General features: G+C 37.0%; 1 protein-coding gene across 2 annotated transcripts in view; it reads left to right on the forward strand.

The window, feature by feature from the left end:
* The window catches only part of JAKMIP1 (janus kinase and microtubule interacting protein 1), a 144403-nt gene that overhangs the window by 66083 nt on the left and 61954 nt on the right, over window positions 1–16366 (forward strand). For both annotated transcript variants that reach the window (XM_040063921.2, XM_040063920.2), the window contains 2 exons: window positions 1446–1720; window positions 8808–9302. In XM_040063921.2, coding sequence (XP_039919855.2) covers window positions 1592–1720; window positions 8808–9302 — 624 coding nt within the window. In that variant the 5' untranslated portion in view covers window positions 1446–1591. The remainder of the gene's footprint in view (window positions 1–1445; window positions 1721–8807; window positions 9303–16366) is intronic.

The following is a 16366-nucleotide window of genomic DNA, read 5'->3' on the forward strand; positions in this document are numbered from 1 at the left end:
ACAATTTTTTATTGAAGAGGATAACTTTATAGATTATTATATTTCAGTGGAAAGATACCTGCTATTACAGAGCAAAACAACTATTTCACTTGAGTTACTTCAGCAAATAATTGGTAAAGTTCATGGTTTTTTTCAATTGCTTTTTACAAATGAAAGAACTCAATGGGAATATCATCAAATTCTCACTGAATCTTGGTGAGCTGAGTTCTGTTCACTTTTCATCTGTTTTGATTTGTCATTCTAAGCACAATATGTAACTCACCACCTGTTTACCAGTGCTTGAAAAGGAGCATAAAACTGAGGTGATTAGTTTGTCTCTAGACACCCGAGGTATTAGTCACTAACCCTTTAGAAAGTATGTGCTAAGGAATGCATGGGATTTTCATTCTAATACAATTTCTAAAAGAACTCCCTGTTAGTAGTAGGGTGGAAAGAGCAGCTTATTGTTTGATGGCAATTTGATAACAATTTTCTTGGAAATTATAATACTCCAGTAATGTCGTTCAGTTTTAAAGTAGGAATCTTTCTCCTTTGTTGAAAATTTAATGATGAAATTAGGCAAATATTAAAAAATGTGTAGAGAACATGGGTTTGGAAAATAGTTCAGCATTGATAGCACTTGTTCCACAGTTTGGTCTTGTGGAGCACCAGTTTATTCTTAGAGGAGAGTAGAGAGGAAAAAAAATCACAGATTAAACTTCTATACTAACTACTCATGAAACCAACTAATCATGGCATTTCCTAATTATCATAATTAGGGTTCTTCGTCTGCTATTGATATTCTACTTGAATATTACATTAAGCTGCTTTAAATAATTGAATGCTTTATAAGCTTAGAGCGTACTGGGAAATGAAAACGAAGTTAAATACCTTCTTGTTTCCATTGTAGCTTTTCAGACAATACCAGCCCTGAACATAAGCAGGTTACATATATGATATTTTAAGAAACATTTTTAAATGTTTTTCCAATTTTGTGATACCTTTTTAATAGATGCTGATGATGTGAAACTCGATAATTATGAATAATACAATTATGCATTATAACTGATACATTAGGGAGAGAAATACTTTCTTCTTACTGCAGAAAATAAACTATTCCCACTGAAACACTATCTCAATTAATTTATGGTTTTCTCTGTGCCTCTTGGGAATCTTGAGCATAGTTCTAGTCAGGTCTTGATAAGATATAATTTCTGTTAATATGCTATATTCATCATAACTGTAAATACTTTTATTTCTGTGAACAACACAATACAGTGGATAGAGTTTACAGATGGTGAAACATTATATAACTTCTTATCTGTTTCTTTCTAGCTCTGGTGCACTATGCAGTATAGTATAATTCAAGGAAGTTCAGTGTGCTTTGAAAATTAATGTTAATTCTGATGTTTGATTCTGCTCAATGCTGTAGCCTAATTCTGTTCCCACCACTTTGCTTCTTCCAGGCCATGAGAGACTGCTCCCATGATGGCAGAGATTTGTATGAAGGGTTTTGTTGACCACTGCACGACTCTTAAATGCTAACAGCAGAAGGCACTAGCTGGTAGCTCAGTGTGGAGCAAACGTTCTATTTTAAACTTCAAAAACAATTATGTCAAAGAAAAGTCGTGCCAAGGGAGAGAAGTCCGACATGGAGACTGAAGCGCTGCAAGCTGCTAATGAAGAGCTGAGAGCTAAACTAACCAACATTCAGATAGAATTTCAGCAAGAAAAAACCAAGGTATTTGTCTTTCTCTATTTCATGATCAATTTTTTAATAGTAGCACTGTTAGAAACCAGCAGAGTTTGATACTAAAAAGTGTTAGTTGTAAAAGAAAAACATGACAGAGAAATTAAATCAGAACAACTAACAAACTAAAATTGGTGCCAATTCCTTTAAATAGTGTGCAAAAGGGACTAAATAACCCGAAACACCCAGTCACTGAAATTTGCAATCACAGCAATACAAATGACATTAGCTTGCTAACAAGGGAGTTTCGTATTTGATCTTACTGAAAACTGTATGTTATAAAAAGAATCGTCTTCAAAATCAATCAGCACCTTATTCAAAGTGTGTCACTTTAAATGCTTATGAAGAATATCAATTAACTGGAAACTATCTGTGTAGGAGTCCTGATTTGATTTGCTGAGCTTATGCTGGCATTGTTCTGAGCTATTCAATATTGCATCTGATTGCTAATGAAAGAGATCCATCAATTTTTGTCTATCTAGCATATGTTCAACAGGACTTTGGGTAATCAAGAGGAACAGGAGAAACTATTCATCAAATGCATTCATATTTATGAAGATTAGCAGTTACTTTTATATATTTCTGAATGTTGTTTAAAATATGGACAAACCAGTGAGGTTATTTCTATTCCGTTATTTATTAAAATGAATTAGTGCAGTTGACTTTGCACTAGGCAGTTCAGGAGATTAATCCATGTGCAGGTGGGTTTATCTGTATTTGACTGGGGATACTGTAGTTGCAAGAGCCTCAAAGATTTACCAGGTGGAGAAAGTGCACACCGAAAATGTGTTCTCTTTATATAAAATATTTTTGTTCTAGCCTTTTTTATTTTTATCAATGTAAAATGTGGAACACCTGAATAACAACGTTTCTGTACATTCTAGTTTCATTAACATCCTTGTGTGATACTCAGCTTTGGTCTTATTTTTTACATTTTCATTTACAAAGCAAACCCAAAAACCATAACAAATGTAATCTTCAGAATGTTTTTCTTAAAGAGGAAAAAGAAACTGTAAAGCCTTAATTCATGTTTGATTGATGCAATAGGTTCAAAAAATATCAGCCAACTAAATTTGTGTTGCCTTGGAAATTTTACTTCTTCACAGACTAAAGCAAAAAGTCAAATCTCTTATGGGTCAGGGTTATTCATAAATCTATAAATTTAAAACCAATGGCACAAACTACTTGAGCTTTTTAAAACAACACACCATGAAATTTAGGAGGGGCTAATACCCTTTATAATTTACAGGTCAATAAGTTGGATTATTTCATTGTCATTTTTTGTGTCTCTTAAATTTTGAGACTTAAGATTTGATGGTAGATTACATTTAGACAAGTAAATTTTACTTTTTAGTTATCTTTTTTCCTGTTTTGTTCTGTATAACTTTATATGTAGAAATATGGATGTGAATTTAATTATTACTTTTAAAATTACATTAAAAAGAGATTATAATTATGAAGTTATCTTATACCTTGGACAGAAGAATGAATTAATTTTGAGTCCGTAAGTAACTTTTATTTTTAAAAAAAAATACATGAACACTAGAAAGAGTTTAGCCCTGATACACTTCCAATCTTTACCTGTAAGAGCATCGAGTTTAACTCTTGATTCAACTAAGAATGAAGTGTAAGTAGAAGACCATGACAGCTGCAGGAACATTTTCAATAATTAGTTTTCTTACACTATCTTCAGTCTAGGAAGATTTGCTTCAGTTTGGTTACTTGTTCACCTTTCTTCAGCTTAAATTTTTAATATTTTCTAGTGTATTGAGCTTGTTATTGGAGACAGATCTGTGTATTGTGCACATATGTGTGCAGAGAAGTGGGTGAGCTCATTTATGAAATCTGTGAAAGAGGAGAGAGGAAATTACAGCCAGAGTGCTCTAAAATCCTTCTAACTGTACATTGCAGTCTGAAGTCATTTGACTGGAATTGAACTTGTAGTTTATTTCCCAGCCTACTCTCAGTCTGTGCAGCAGTTACAGGATGCCTTGACTGACAAGATGAGTAAATCAAAGCCATAGAGATTTTTCCAGTTTAGACTGTAGTTCAAAAATAGTAACAAAACCAAGAAAAATTATTTCTTGGTATCAGAAAAGTAAAAACACTGTGCCTAGAGAATTCTAAATAAATTAGATATATCTACTGGCATAGAGGTAAGAAAGAAGCATTGAAGCTGCTAAATAGATAGCTTGGTGACCCGTGGGATATAAACTGTATTAGGAAAGGTAACAAACTCTTATGGGGCCAATTTAACCAATTTAATTTTCCTAAACTATTTTTTCCCTCACGTGTATGCCTATATTAATGATTTATCTGAGAATGAACCTTCTAATTGAGGAGAGACATCACAAATGGAAAATAGCTATAATATACTTTTTTCTGAAAAATACTGCTTTCTATGAAATAAAATTTTACCCGAAGGACGTTCAAAAGTTTGTATATATTTTCCTAGTACATCTTGTTTCATTGGTTGTTGATCCATATAAAGGAATTTCTTCTGTAAAGTTGTTTACTGCGTGCTTATGCAGTACCTGATCCAAAATTTATATGTTTGCATGTTTTTGGATGTGCATCATTGTTGATCTTGCTGGTGGTATTTTGGCCATTGGACACATGAGTAGTTGGGTTCATTTATGATGCCTAATGGGTGAAGCAAAAGTTATGGCCCTGCCTTAGTTCCCATGTACTGTGTCTTGTTTTGGAACACCTGCTTGATAGCTTTGGGGACCCTGTAGGATGCAGGATGTCCTCCTGGACTGTAAGTTTGCTGCCATCTATGGAGAGCCTGGAGAAGGAAATGCTTGAACTGAACAGGGGCTCAGATGCTCTTGCTCTCCGAGTGAAAAAGCTTTGTTGGAAGACATCCAAACATTGGGAAGACATCAACAAAAGGAGTTGACCAAAACACAAAAATATCTCAACATGAATAGGGACAGGACTCACTATGACTGAACGTTAAAATCCAGTGCTTTGATCACAAGGAGCTGCGGTGACTGAGCATGGTCTTGGCAGTCAGCTCAGTGGTTTTATTAATGCTTGTGCTGAGATCCATGAATATTTAGGAACAAGTATTCCAAAGTACTTATTTCCACTGAGATAGGAAAAAGTAGAAGGTAGTCTTTTGATATTTTGAGTAATATTTTGTTCTTGATAGCAAGATGTTACAATGTTGGCTGTCACTCCATCATCACCAAGTTCAGTTATTGCTTTTAATTATCCATATTCTACTTGTGACTGTACATATATGGACTTGAGTTCACAACATCTAGGAGTTAGGGTAAATGAGATGTTTCATCTCTCACCATTGGGAAGAGAAGTGGTAGAGTGGCTTGGTGAAAGAAACTTTGTATGCTTTAGTTTATGGCCATTGCTTATTATTCTGTTGTTGGGTACCACCAAAAAGAACCTGGCATGGTCCTCTTGACAATCTTCAAGATATTTACATGTACTGGAAAGGTTTCGTCTCAATCTTCTCTTTTCTGTACTAAACAGGCCCAACTCCCGCAGTCTCTCCTCAGAAGAGAGATGCTCCAGACCCCTTCTCATCTTTGTGGCCCCCCACTGAACCCCCTCCTTGTCTTTCTTGAACTTTGGAGCCCAGAACTGAACGCAGTACTCCAGGTGCACCTCGCCAGGGCCAAGGTCATTGATAAAAAAGTTGAATAAGACTGGACCCAGTATTGATCCCTGGTGCTCCCCAGCCTCCAGCTGGATTCTACTCTGCTGATCATGATGCTCTGAGCTCTGCCAATCAGCCAGTTCTTGATCTACCTTCCACTGTCTATTTCTCTAACCCCCATTTCCAGAGCTTACCTATGAGGATGTTATGGAAGGCAGTGTCAAAAGCCTTGCTGAAGTCAATGTGGACAATGTTCACCCCATCCAGCCGTGTGGTTGTAGAAGGCTATTATATGGGTCAAGCATGATTTCTCCTTGGTGAATCCATGCTGCCTGTTCCGGATACCTTCTCTTCTTTTACATTCAAGTTTGCAGTTCCTGGCAAAAAGGAGTGTGGAGGGTATCCCTCCTGTGATTGACTATCGTGCCACAAATTAAAAACCCCCGTGGTTAAATACAAAAGAAAAAGATGAGGTAGTCCTGAGCAAGTTCTTATCATAACATTTTTATTGGGGCAGTGGTTTGGTAGCACTTGGAAACATATATGATTTAATAGTTTATTGCTTTTCAGAAAAGCATAGTTTTAAAATTATTCCATTGACTTTGATCATAAAGCCTAACTATTATTTTGCTGTCTCAAGTGTGCAAAACAACTTGTCATAGAAAACAACACCAGATGCAAATAGCCAAGGAAAATACAATTATATTGTTTTAAAGAAAATCCTGCTTTCAGGCACTTTTTAAGAAAGGAAAGGAAAGAAGCAATGATGCTTATTTTTTTGAAGAAGCTAAGTTCTGCTATGACAAAAACATTGTATCAATGTGTGCTAGCTATTAAAGTTTTAATTTGGAGAGGTAGGCAACAATTGGTTTATTGGTGCCCTGATATCATGCCTGACTTTGTTTCCCTATTGGCTTAATTTCTTGGCTAGAATAGCTTCCTTCCTTAAAAAAAAAAAAAAAAAAAGTGCCGGAAATGAAAAAAGAGAAATTGCTTTAAAATTTAGGTTCATTTGGAAATTGAGACTCAGGCATATGGGAAAATGCCACACTACTATTTTCATTCAGTCAGTTTCTCTGGAAGCCAGACGAGTACAGAACTGCACGGTGTGCAGGAGAGAGGGACTGAGGGGTACAGGAAGGACAGATTATGGCTTTCAGAGAAGATCTAACAGACAGATTTCCATCTAACTTTCCATCTAACTTTCCATCTAACTTTCCATCTTCTCTGACAAAAAGCAGTAATAAGAAAAGACTTTTTAAAGACCTTAAGAACTAGGATTAATATACATTTAAGATGCTGTGTAAAAAAACAGGATTTTTTTGAAGGATTCTAATTATTCTTGTTTAAATTCCTCTTACTGAAGCTTTAGGTAAAATTAGTAGTGATATATGATGGTACTCAGTTACAAAAAAAATTGAGCAAGGATGCTAATTTTTGTGACTCAGCACTCCTCCAAAGTGTCAAAATCCATTTCTCATTTATTAAAAGTTCTTTTAGGAAGTTAAACTCATGAATGTGTTGTATTGAAAACTGCTTTTCAGTCGTATGCTTTATGTAGAATATGATTAACTTTAAATTACTGTAGTTCTGGAGGTATATTATGCGTTTGTATGTGCCATTATGCAGTTTGTTTCCCTGTGTTGTCATTAGTAGGTTTCATTGCTCAGTTGTCATTAGTAGGTTTCATTGCTCAGTTTCATTTTCATTTTCTTGGTTCATCAGTAAGTCAATAAGTAAATAATGAGTGTTTCATTTGCAAATTTGTCTATAAACTCGTCTATTTCTGATTGTAGATAGGTGAGTAAATGACTTGGCTTTATTACAGCATCATGAATGGTTTGGCTTGGAAAGGACCTTTAAAGATCATCTATTCTGACCTCCCTGCTGTGCACTCTCCTATGGAATTGGGTACCCTAATGCAAGCCCTGAAAATCAGTGCTATCCACTGTAGGCTTGGAACTAAATGTCATCCCACTGAAAGAAGTAACACATGGATATATGCTGCAGATAATTTCCAATAGCCAGATTTACCATTTGGGGGAAAAAACCCAACCTCCATCTCTCTTAATAAAAAATACATTCTCAGAATCACCCTGGAACAGTAACAATGTATAAAATCTGCATGTGATAGTGTCTGATTCAGAGCTATTACCTTTTTAACAGCTATAATTTTAGTGCTGTCAGGGGTGGTGCTTAGTCATCAGTGCATCTAGGTTACTTTCATAAAAATGTATATACCTTTCCTCCCTTTCTTCCTTCAGTCTCTTCCTTTCTTTAAATCAAGGGTAGGTTTGAGTTGGTTAATTCTCAAAGTTACTGTTCAAAATAAGAGGATTGTAACATCTTGTGCATAGGAAAAGTCTGCTGTTCCAGCTGCCTGAAGTTGAGGCAGGTTGATCCTGACTGGACACCTATCTGACCAAGATGTTATTCTGACTTAATTTAGTGTAAATTAAATGCACCACATGACTACAGATCACAGCTTTGTGTAGCATAGATAGAAGCAGATGTGACAGTGACTAACATTTTGCTGCTTGGTAGCCTCCTTGTACCATGAAGCACTATTTGCTATGTATGTTTTTGTTGTCACTCAAGGTTAAAACACATGTTTTGAAACCTCCGCCTCTGATAGAAGTTTTGGCAGTCTCTGTAATGGGAATAGTAACTGAAACTATGAACGATGAAATACATTATAGCCTTTCTGGTATACTGCAATAGACCAGTGAGCCTTTCTCTTTTTCCCCCCTTTATTTTAAATTAACATCTAATCCCACATGGAAAAAGCATTGCTTTCCATGTAACCTGCTGAGCACCATTTTATAATGAGGTTTCATCACAGTGGATATTGCTGTAATAGTCTATCACATTTTTGCACTACTCTCTCCTCAACTATTAGACTCACTGGCCTATATTTTCTGAAATGTCTGGGGACATGAATAGTTTCAGTTTTGGGATGAGGTCTGAGGTCCATTGAGTAGACTTGATTTTTCAAAAGGCCAATTCTTTTGGCTTATCTAATTAGGACTTTCCCATTAAAATTCTGAAGAATTTAAGAAATCCAAAATAAAAGTATTTCCAGCATAAACACAAAATCTATTCTGCGTTTTGATTAATTTTTCATCTGCTTGTGGAGTGCAGTGGAGGGGTTGTGGGTGAGAATAGCGTGGTGTGGTTGGTACAGGAAATAAGGAAATAACTAGATTATATGTTGCTCAGTTTTATTTTATTCCTTAAATCTGTGAGAACTCATTGCGTATCCCTATAGCAGATACCTTAATGTGTACATGGACTTTTTACAGCCTTGCTTCTGTACTTGTTTACCAGAGAGAGGTGTGCAGTCTTTGCTTTTGTATATTCAGGATAGGTTTTTAAGAGGAGTTTAGAAGCACCTTACTTGGTGACTTTAGAAAGTGGAGTGGTGCTTGTTAATCAGTATTTTATATTTTGTTCCAGGTGGGTAAACTGAGAGAAAAAATCCAAGAGGTTAAGCAAGAAAGGGAGCAGGAACAGCATAAGCACACTGCCTATGTTTCTGAACTGAAAGCCAAGCTCCATGAGGAGAAAATGAAGGAACTTCAGAGTGTCAGAGAGCTACTGATCCGGCAGCATGAGCAGGAGGTGGCAAGAATGGTGAAAATCAAAGATGGTGAAATTCAGCGTTTGCAGTCAACAGTCAATGTCCTGCGGGACGGGGCGGCTGACAAAGTGAAGACGGCACTGCTGAGTGAGGCAAAAGAGGAGGCTCGCAAGGCGTTCGACGGGGAACGAATGAAGCTGCAACAAGAGATCTTGGAGCTGAAATCTGGCAAAAAGCAACTTGAGGAAGCTCTGAACAACATTATGCAGGCAGATAAAATGAAGGCTGCGGACCTGCGCACGGCTTATCAGTCCCACCAGGATGAGATCAATAGAATAAAGCGGGAATGTGAGAGGGAGATCCGCAGGCTGGTAAGTTTATTAAGTGATGCTGCTTATTTCACTTTATAGCAGGTATTGGTATATTGCTGTATGTGCCCATAAATATCAAAGCAGCCTTTGTCAGTAATATCTTCCATCAGTGCTGGTTGCTACAGCACGCCACTGTTTCCACTACTTTCTCCTCCTTACAGCAAAGGTGAACCTTGGCTCCGTTGCCAGTCCAACTCAGGTCAAAGCTTTATATCCCAACAAATAGAATGCAAGTCAAGCAAGACTTTCCAGAATGAATTTTCTCAACAGATCAAAGAGACAGACTTCCCCTTCCTAGTTGCACAACTATCCTGGTGACCAAAACAAATCAAGGTTTGTTCATTGGACAATTCAAGAATGCCATGTGAGATGGCAACATTAAATTCATGTAGAGCTTTCATATTTAAAATGGAGGAACCAGTTGTGCTGAAACAAGACTGTCTCTTTACTTCTTCTGCATCTTTATCCAGGTCATTCAACTTTAAGCATTGTTGCCCTTTCAGAATTTCCGTGTTTTTTTCTATAGCAGCAGAAAAGTTGGGGTCTAGGACAGCAGGCTTTTTTCACGCTTCATAAACCCTAGGATTTCAGCACAGATGGCAGACTATACTGTTCGTATAAAATCAAAATCCAGGCGATATTTCCTGACAGTGGGTGCCCCAAATTATTCAGCTTTGTAAAATGTAAAGAATCTAAGATGGGCTGTACACAGTAGTACATTTAAAGAGGTCTTCATCAGGTGACACTTCTGTTTGGTAACGTGTTATTTTCTGTATATGTGTATATGTCTAATTGTTTATCTGCGCAAACTAGTGGTGTGATGGCTGTGCAAATAAAATAAAAAAATACAATAAGCATAATATTTATGTTATTTCAAGTAGTACAGACTTTTACTAGAATGAAACATCACTTTCCTTAGGAAAATACCTTGCTGGTTTGAATTTGCACAGAAATGACTTCTTATTTCTTGTAATCCTTAGGAAAAATTATGATGATTACAAGCTACAAAGTGTAATATGTATTTAATGCTGCTGATTTTCTGTTTGAGACAATGAAAGCTTTTAATGCAGTAAATATTTATGCTTTAACTGGATGTTGATCGAGTCTCAGGGGTATAATTTTGTTCATTAATGAAGCCTGCTGCAAAGACTGACAATGTGGAGTTTCTGCAAACATAATTTCTTTCATATTTTGTTCTGTATTAGAAATGTAAAATTCTAAAATCATGGCCATGAAGTACAGACAATTATAAAAAGTATTAAAGAAGAGAGAAGGTTGATACATTCTGGCATATGTTTTTCTGGAGGACATTTTCTAAATGAATTTAACCTCCTCCAAGAAGGGTTTCAAGGGAACCACTTAACTCTTCGCTTTCAAGAGTAGAGATTTTCAGCCTGCTGTTGTACAAAGTTGATGAAGAAGGGCACTATGTTTCTGTCTGGCGTAAAAAAATCCTGTGAAGTCACTCAGAATTTTAATTGTAGCCTTGCTGGGCCCGTGTTATTCAGTACATCTAAAAAGTCGAATGTATTGGGAGAGTGTGTAGGTAACTCTTGTTTCCCTTTCCCAGCACCAGAAGAAGCCTGCCAGTGGTCTCACGGGCTTCCTTTGGGAAGTGTTTGTATCTTCCTCCAAGGGTCTGGTGCTGCCTTGTAGTGCTCCATTCCTTTCATATAATGAATTTTAATTTTTTCCTTAAATTCAATGGTTTTTTGAGAGAAGAGTTTTTTCTAGGAATTCTTAGGAATTTACATAGTTGTTATTACACAGGGCAGTCTTTAAATCTATGATGAGTTAAAAAGTGCTGCAGGGTTCCTAGACAGGTTCTCTTTTCCTCTGAGAGAGCACGTGGGATTATAGAACCTGATCACTGGGATATTCCCCTCTCTCCTCTCTCCTCCATTTAATTAGTTCAAGGGATGCTTGCCTTCAATTTCAGATTAACCCTATCAGCCCTGGATTTGGGGTTCTTGGTTGGTTTCTACCATTGTGTGAGATGAAATGATAAGGATGTGAAAGGCACTGTTATCAATATTAGCAGAGTTCTGTAACTGAGTTTCAATTAATATGCTCCTTTTTATGTGCGCAGTGTTTTGTGGCACTATTAAGAAACCAGCATCTTTGGGATTAGTGACCAAACTGGGCTGGCCGTACTGTAATTCAAATTCAGATAGAGTAATTGAGGGTGCAATCTAATTGTCATGTCAGACTCGGCTGATTTATTTTGCATTTCAGATCACAGATTACTTTTGTGAATGTTTTTTCACAGATATTGCAGCTAGAAAAAAATCTGTATTTTGCCATTAACTTTAACATCCACAACTAATCTGACTAAAATCTTAATTCTCAGCTCTTAATAAAAAATAAGTTATGAGAAAGGAAAACAGCAAAATCCATTGTGTATGGATACAAATATATTGACAATATTTTTTAAAAATATGATTAATCAAGTTGGGGATTGTTTTCAAAGTTTTGAATAGGGGCGTGAAATATACCAAACAAACCTCAACAGAAACAAAACTGAATGGCTATGGTCCTAGTGCTTAATATGAGAAAGTAAAATATCTGTTTTGCAAAAATTAGATACACTTTTTCTATGTGCAATATGAAATTATATTGGAATTTTTCAGTTCCTGTAATTGAAAATGTAATAGTGATATAAATGTTTTCATTCATTTGAGGAATGCTAATTGCTGTGGATTTTATTCCCCTGCCCTCCAAGAAAATACATCCTTGTTGGATATATGCATTAGCACAATGTGCTGGCAGCTATGAAACCAGAAGTAAAAACAGCTAGTTACAAACTGGAGGGACAAATGAAACAGCTGTCTTGAAAATAAAGGGGCACCTTGGAGAATAAGATGAGAAAACAAGAACAACTATTACGTATTTTGTTCAGCCCATATTTTCTGAGTAGCTGAGTCTGAAGAATTGTATTGTTCCACGGAAGGAACTGTACAGAAGTACACAAAATAGCAATTTCAGCCAATTTTTCTTAGGCCTTGATTAAGCTCGCCCTTTAAGTGACTTACTTGGTTTGAAAATCAGGTTTGAAGTTAGTTTTCAGAGGTATGTAAAGTTGCTCTCTTTTGCCTGACAATCCTGAAACAGCCTGCTCACATTGTTGATGATGCTTGGAAACAGACCAGTCGTACTCTGTTAGCGGCACAGGTGGGCAGGAAGCCATGGCTGTTGACTGTAGCATGTTAGTTACAGGTTACATTCATTCTGGGACCACTTGGACACCGTTTTTAAGCTGGCCCTTACATTGCAAGGCACATTTCCCTAGGTACTGTTTTTGCAGTGGCAAGATTAATGGACACTTTGCAGTGCTTGCCTTGGAAAATATATGCAAAACCCCAATCATTAAAAGGAAATTGAACTATGACATCGCTGATCTACTAATTTTTAGTATTGGTTGAAAAAGAAAAAAACAGAATATTTATTTTGTGAACACTTAATATAATATTTGAACTTTGGAATGAACAAATGAGACTTGCACCCTTCATTTTGTGGTGTATGTTTTAGTAAACACTGTTTCTTTTATTTGAAATGTCTTTACCACCAAGCCTTTTACTTATTTTACAGCTAAATACCATTCTACCCTGTTAAAATCTTTATACATATGGTCTTCCTAAATATTCTTTAACAGCTTGAATTGAAATTAACTGAAAGACTTCAATATAAAACAGACCAAATTTTCTTAACCACAAAATCATTAAGATTCCACTGATTGTACTAGATGCACAATAAGGTTCCTGTTTGAGAGGGCACACAGTACACCAAATGAATTAAATTTGCATATTTCAATTGTATTTTCAAGTAGCCTTATAAAAATTGTCTAAAGAGCAATGTGACAGTACTGCAGATTCATACTTGCAAGGCAAAAAATCCTTTTGCTGCTGAGAGCATCAAAGTAAAAGAAATTGTTTTCAAGGGATGATTTTCAGAAGTTCCTGAGCAGCAGTGATTTATGGAGACAGATGCACTATTTAAGTGTCCTTAATCTCCTTTGTCTGAATTACATTGCTACATAAATAAAAAACTACTTCCAGTGTGAAACGCTTCTTCTCTGTCCGGTGCTTCCCAAACAAATATAGTGCAGGACATGAAAGAATATAATTCAAACTGGTAGATTAAGCAGTTTTTAAAGTTAGAAATCCAGGCAGTTTCACCGAAACATCTCTGTTACGGAATAAGCTCATGTATCATTTATATCGATTTTTTAAAACACTAATATTTCAGTTTTGTGTCTGTGTTTAACACAACATCTCGCAATTTAAGGGAAGGCTTCTGAAATTTTTTTTTTCAGAACTAAGAATTAGATTGCTCCATTTTAGGATAGCCCAAAATTTGAGCTCACATCTTTCACAAATTCGTATTTTTTAACCTTGTACAACTCTTAATATGGTTGTATGTCTGTCTGTCCATAGTATGGATTATACTAATACTAATAAAGTGTCTGTGTCCTTAGTATGCTTTAGCATTGGGAGTATAATACACAGAAGAATTCAGATGGTGAGGGTCCTCTAAAGGTCAGCTGGTCCAGTGTTGTGCGTGAAGCAGCGCTGCTTTGAAGGATGGATCAGGTTGTTCTGGGCCTCCTCAGTCCAGTTTGAAAACCTCCCAAGATGGAGTTCAACAGTAAGAGCCTGCCCTAAAGCCCAGTCCCTGTCAGATTTCTTTCTTCTTCTTCTTCTGATTCTCACTATTGTCCTTTCGCTGTGTATCTTGGAGTAACATGTACTTTGTTCATCTCTGTATTCCCCTTTGGATGGCTGCATGGTTATCTGCTATTGTAACGTGTCCTGCCTGCTTCCTCTGGCTGGCTGAGCAAGCCCTGGCACCTTCAGCATTCCTTCCATGCTGCATGCTGCAGCCCCATAGTGCTCTTACTGGCCTTCCTCCAGTTACATGGCACTTAGGCCAGTTTGTCAATAGCTTCTTTCTTGTGCTGGGGAGCCCAGAAGTGGCTGTGGTGCTCCTGGGGTTGTTACCCATATGCTTAATGAAAGGCTAAATCTCTTTTGGTGCACCCCTCCTGGTTGGGCCCAGTATCAAGTTAACTTCAATCGTTGCAAGCTCTCACCAGTGACCCATATCCAACTTGCCCTACAGGATGCAAAGATCTTTCTTTTTCCTTTCTATTTTTCCTCTTTTCTTTCTTCCCATTGAAAAATTGCCAACTTCAGTTGGCATCCAACTGTTCCAAGCACTTGAGCTCTCCCAGGGGCAGGACACTGTATCTTTCTTAGGCAAACTTTATGAGGGTTTCTTGGCTCATTTCTCCAACATGTCAAAAAGTTCCTATGAATGGTCTTCCTATCCTCCTCCTTCCCATACTATCCTCTAGTGTGGTAACTAAATTCCCCTGAATTTGGTATCATTTACAAATTTGGGGAAGAGTGCATTCCATTTCTTCTTATGGGCAATTGACATGAAAAATAATAGAAGCAAAAGTTTAACACTCCCCCGAACCCCAAATTACCTACTGATGGGAACAGTTTTCTAATAACATTCATGTTCTCCTGCATTACCATTACTAGGATTTTGCCATTTTAAGGTAGTGGAATCTGTATTTTTATGTTACTTTCATCACTGGGGGCAATGCAAAGACATTTGTCTCTGAAAATTCTGGGGCAGAGGGACAGTTTGGCTGTTGGCAGGGGCACTCCCTGCTGGCCTGAGGGGAAGGGTGGAGCTTGGCTTTTCTCACTTCACTTGTTACATGGCACCTGTGCATAAGTTTTGATTCCTAACCATTCTTGAATTTTGAGACTGGAAAGCTGAGCTTTGGACCATCCGAGGCAGTCGTGCATGGTTGGGCAGAGCTGCAGCGTGTTTCTTCTCGGCCGCTTAACCCCGCATGTATTTCACACACAGCTGCTGATATCAAATTGTAGGCTGTTCCCTGGATTTCGCCATCTGCTTGAGACACGTGTTTCAGCTGCATTCCAAGGCTGAGCTAATCTGCAGGAGAGACCCACCACCTCCAGCTCTGTAGGACTGCAAATAATACTTGGCTTTCTGTCCTCTGAAGATTTATGCTTCTTTTCTTAGGAGCTCACAGGGCAGCATTCCAGTCAGACATTTCCCCCTGAATCAAGCAGATCTAATGAAACCTTTTTCATAGTGCCGGCTCAGCATTTTTTGCATGTTCTTAATATTTTCTAAAAAGTTAGGAAGGTCACAAATTTGACTTCTATATCTCCTTACAAAATTTGGAACAGTATTAAAAACCCACAAAAGTTGCATATGGTGTAGCATCCGGACAAAAAAATCTCGTTAAGCTTGTTTTACTTTGTTTTGCTACTTTTTTATCTTTTTGACTGCTTTTTCAATTTGTCCTATTGCCTGTCCCAAGTGTTCATTGACAGTTCTATCAATGAACACTTGGGATAGGACATAGGAAAAATCCAGTAGTAGAGATTGTAACTGGCTTTTGAGAAAGATGTGAGAAACCTCTTATCAGTAAGTTCTGGAATTTTCTGTCCATGTGGTGTTTCTTGTATAATTTATCAAAACTTCTAATGAGATATAGACACTTTAGAAAAATATGTGGGAAAAACTACTGGAGGAAGTTACTGACTGTTAGTTTAGAAGAATTACACATGAAATTAAGAATAAATCCTATCCACTTCTGTCTGTGACTCTTATTACTCCACTGAATGGTTGGCATCTCATCATTTTTCCCACTAAGATTCCTAAATAAGCAGCAAATGTTTATTTAAATAGCTGACCATTTCTGTTGTAGGGCATACTATACACAACTCTGGAATATTTGTTTTTTTTCTCCATATGGGCTTTCAGCTTGGGATATTGTTGTTAGGTCTTAGTATCCCTTTATAAATCTAAACTTTGTTAATTCTTTTTTGTTCAGTCTTTACCTGTTTTTTGAGTAGCATCTCCTTTTGTTCTTCATAGTAACCAGCAATCCCTCTGTCATGCTAGTCCTATTTTCAGTGTCAGCCACTTAGTATAAAGGTTGATTGAATTTCTGCTGGAGAAGAACACTGTAGAATTTTGTTCCGCAATTGGCTAGGAGATAACTTTGACAAGGATGG

Source organism: Hirundo rustica, chromosome 5 (genome assembly GCF_015227805.2).
Source record: "Hirundo rustica isolate bHirRus1 chromosome 5, bHirRus1.pri.v3, whole genome shotgun sequence".
Lineage (NCBI taxonomy): Eukaryota > Metazoa > Chordata > Aves > Passeriformes > Hirundinidae > Hirundo > Hirundo rustica.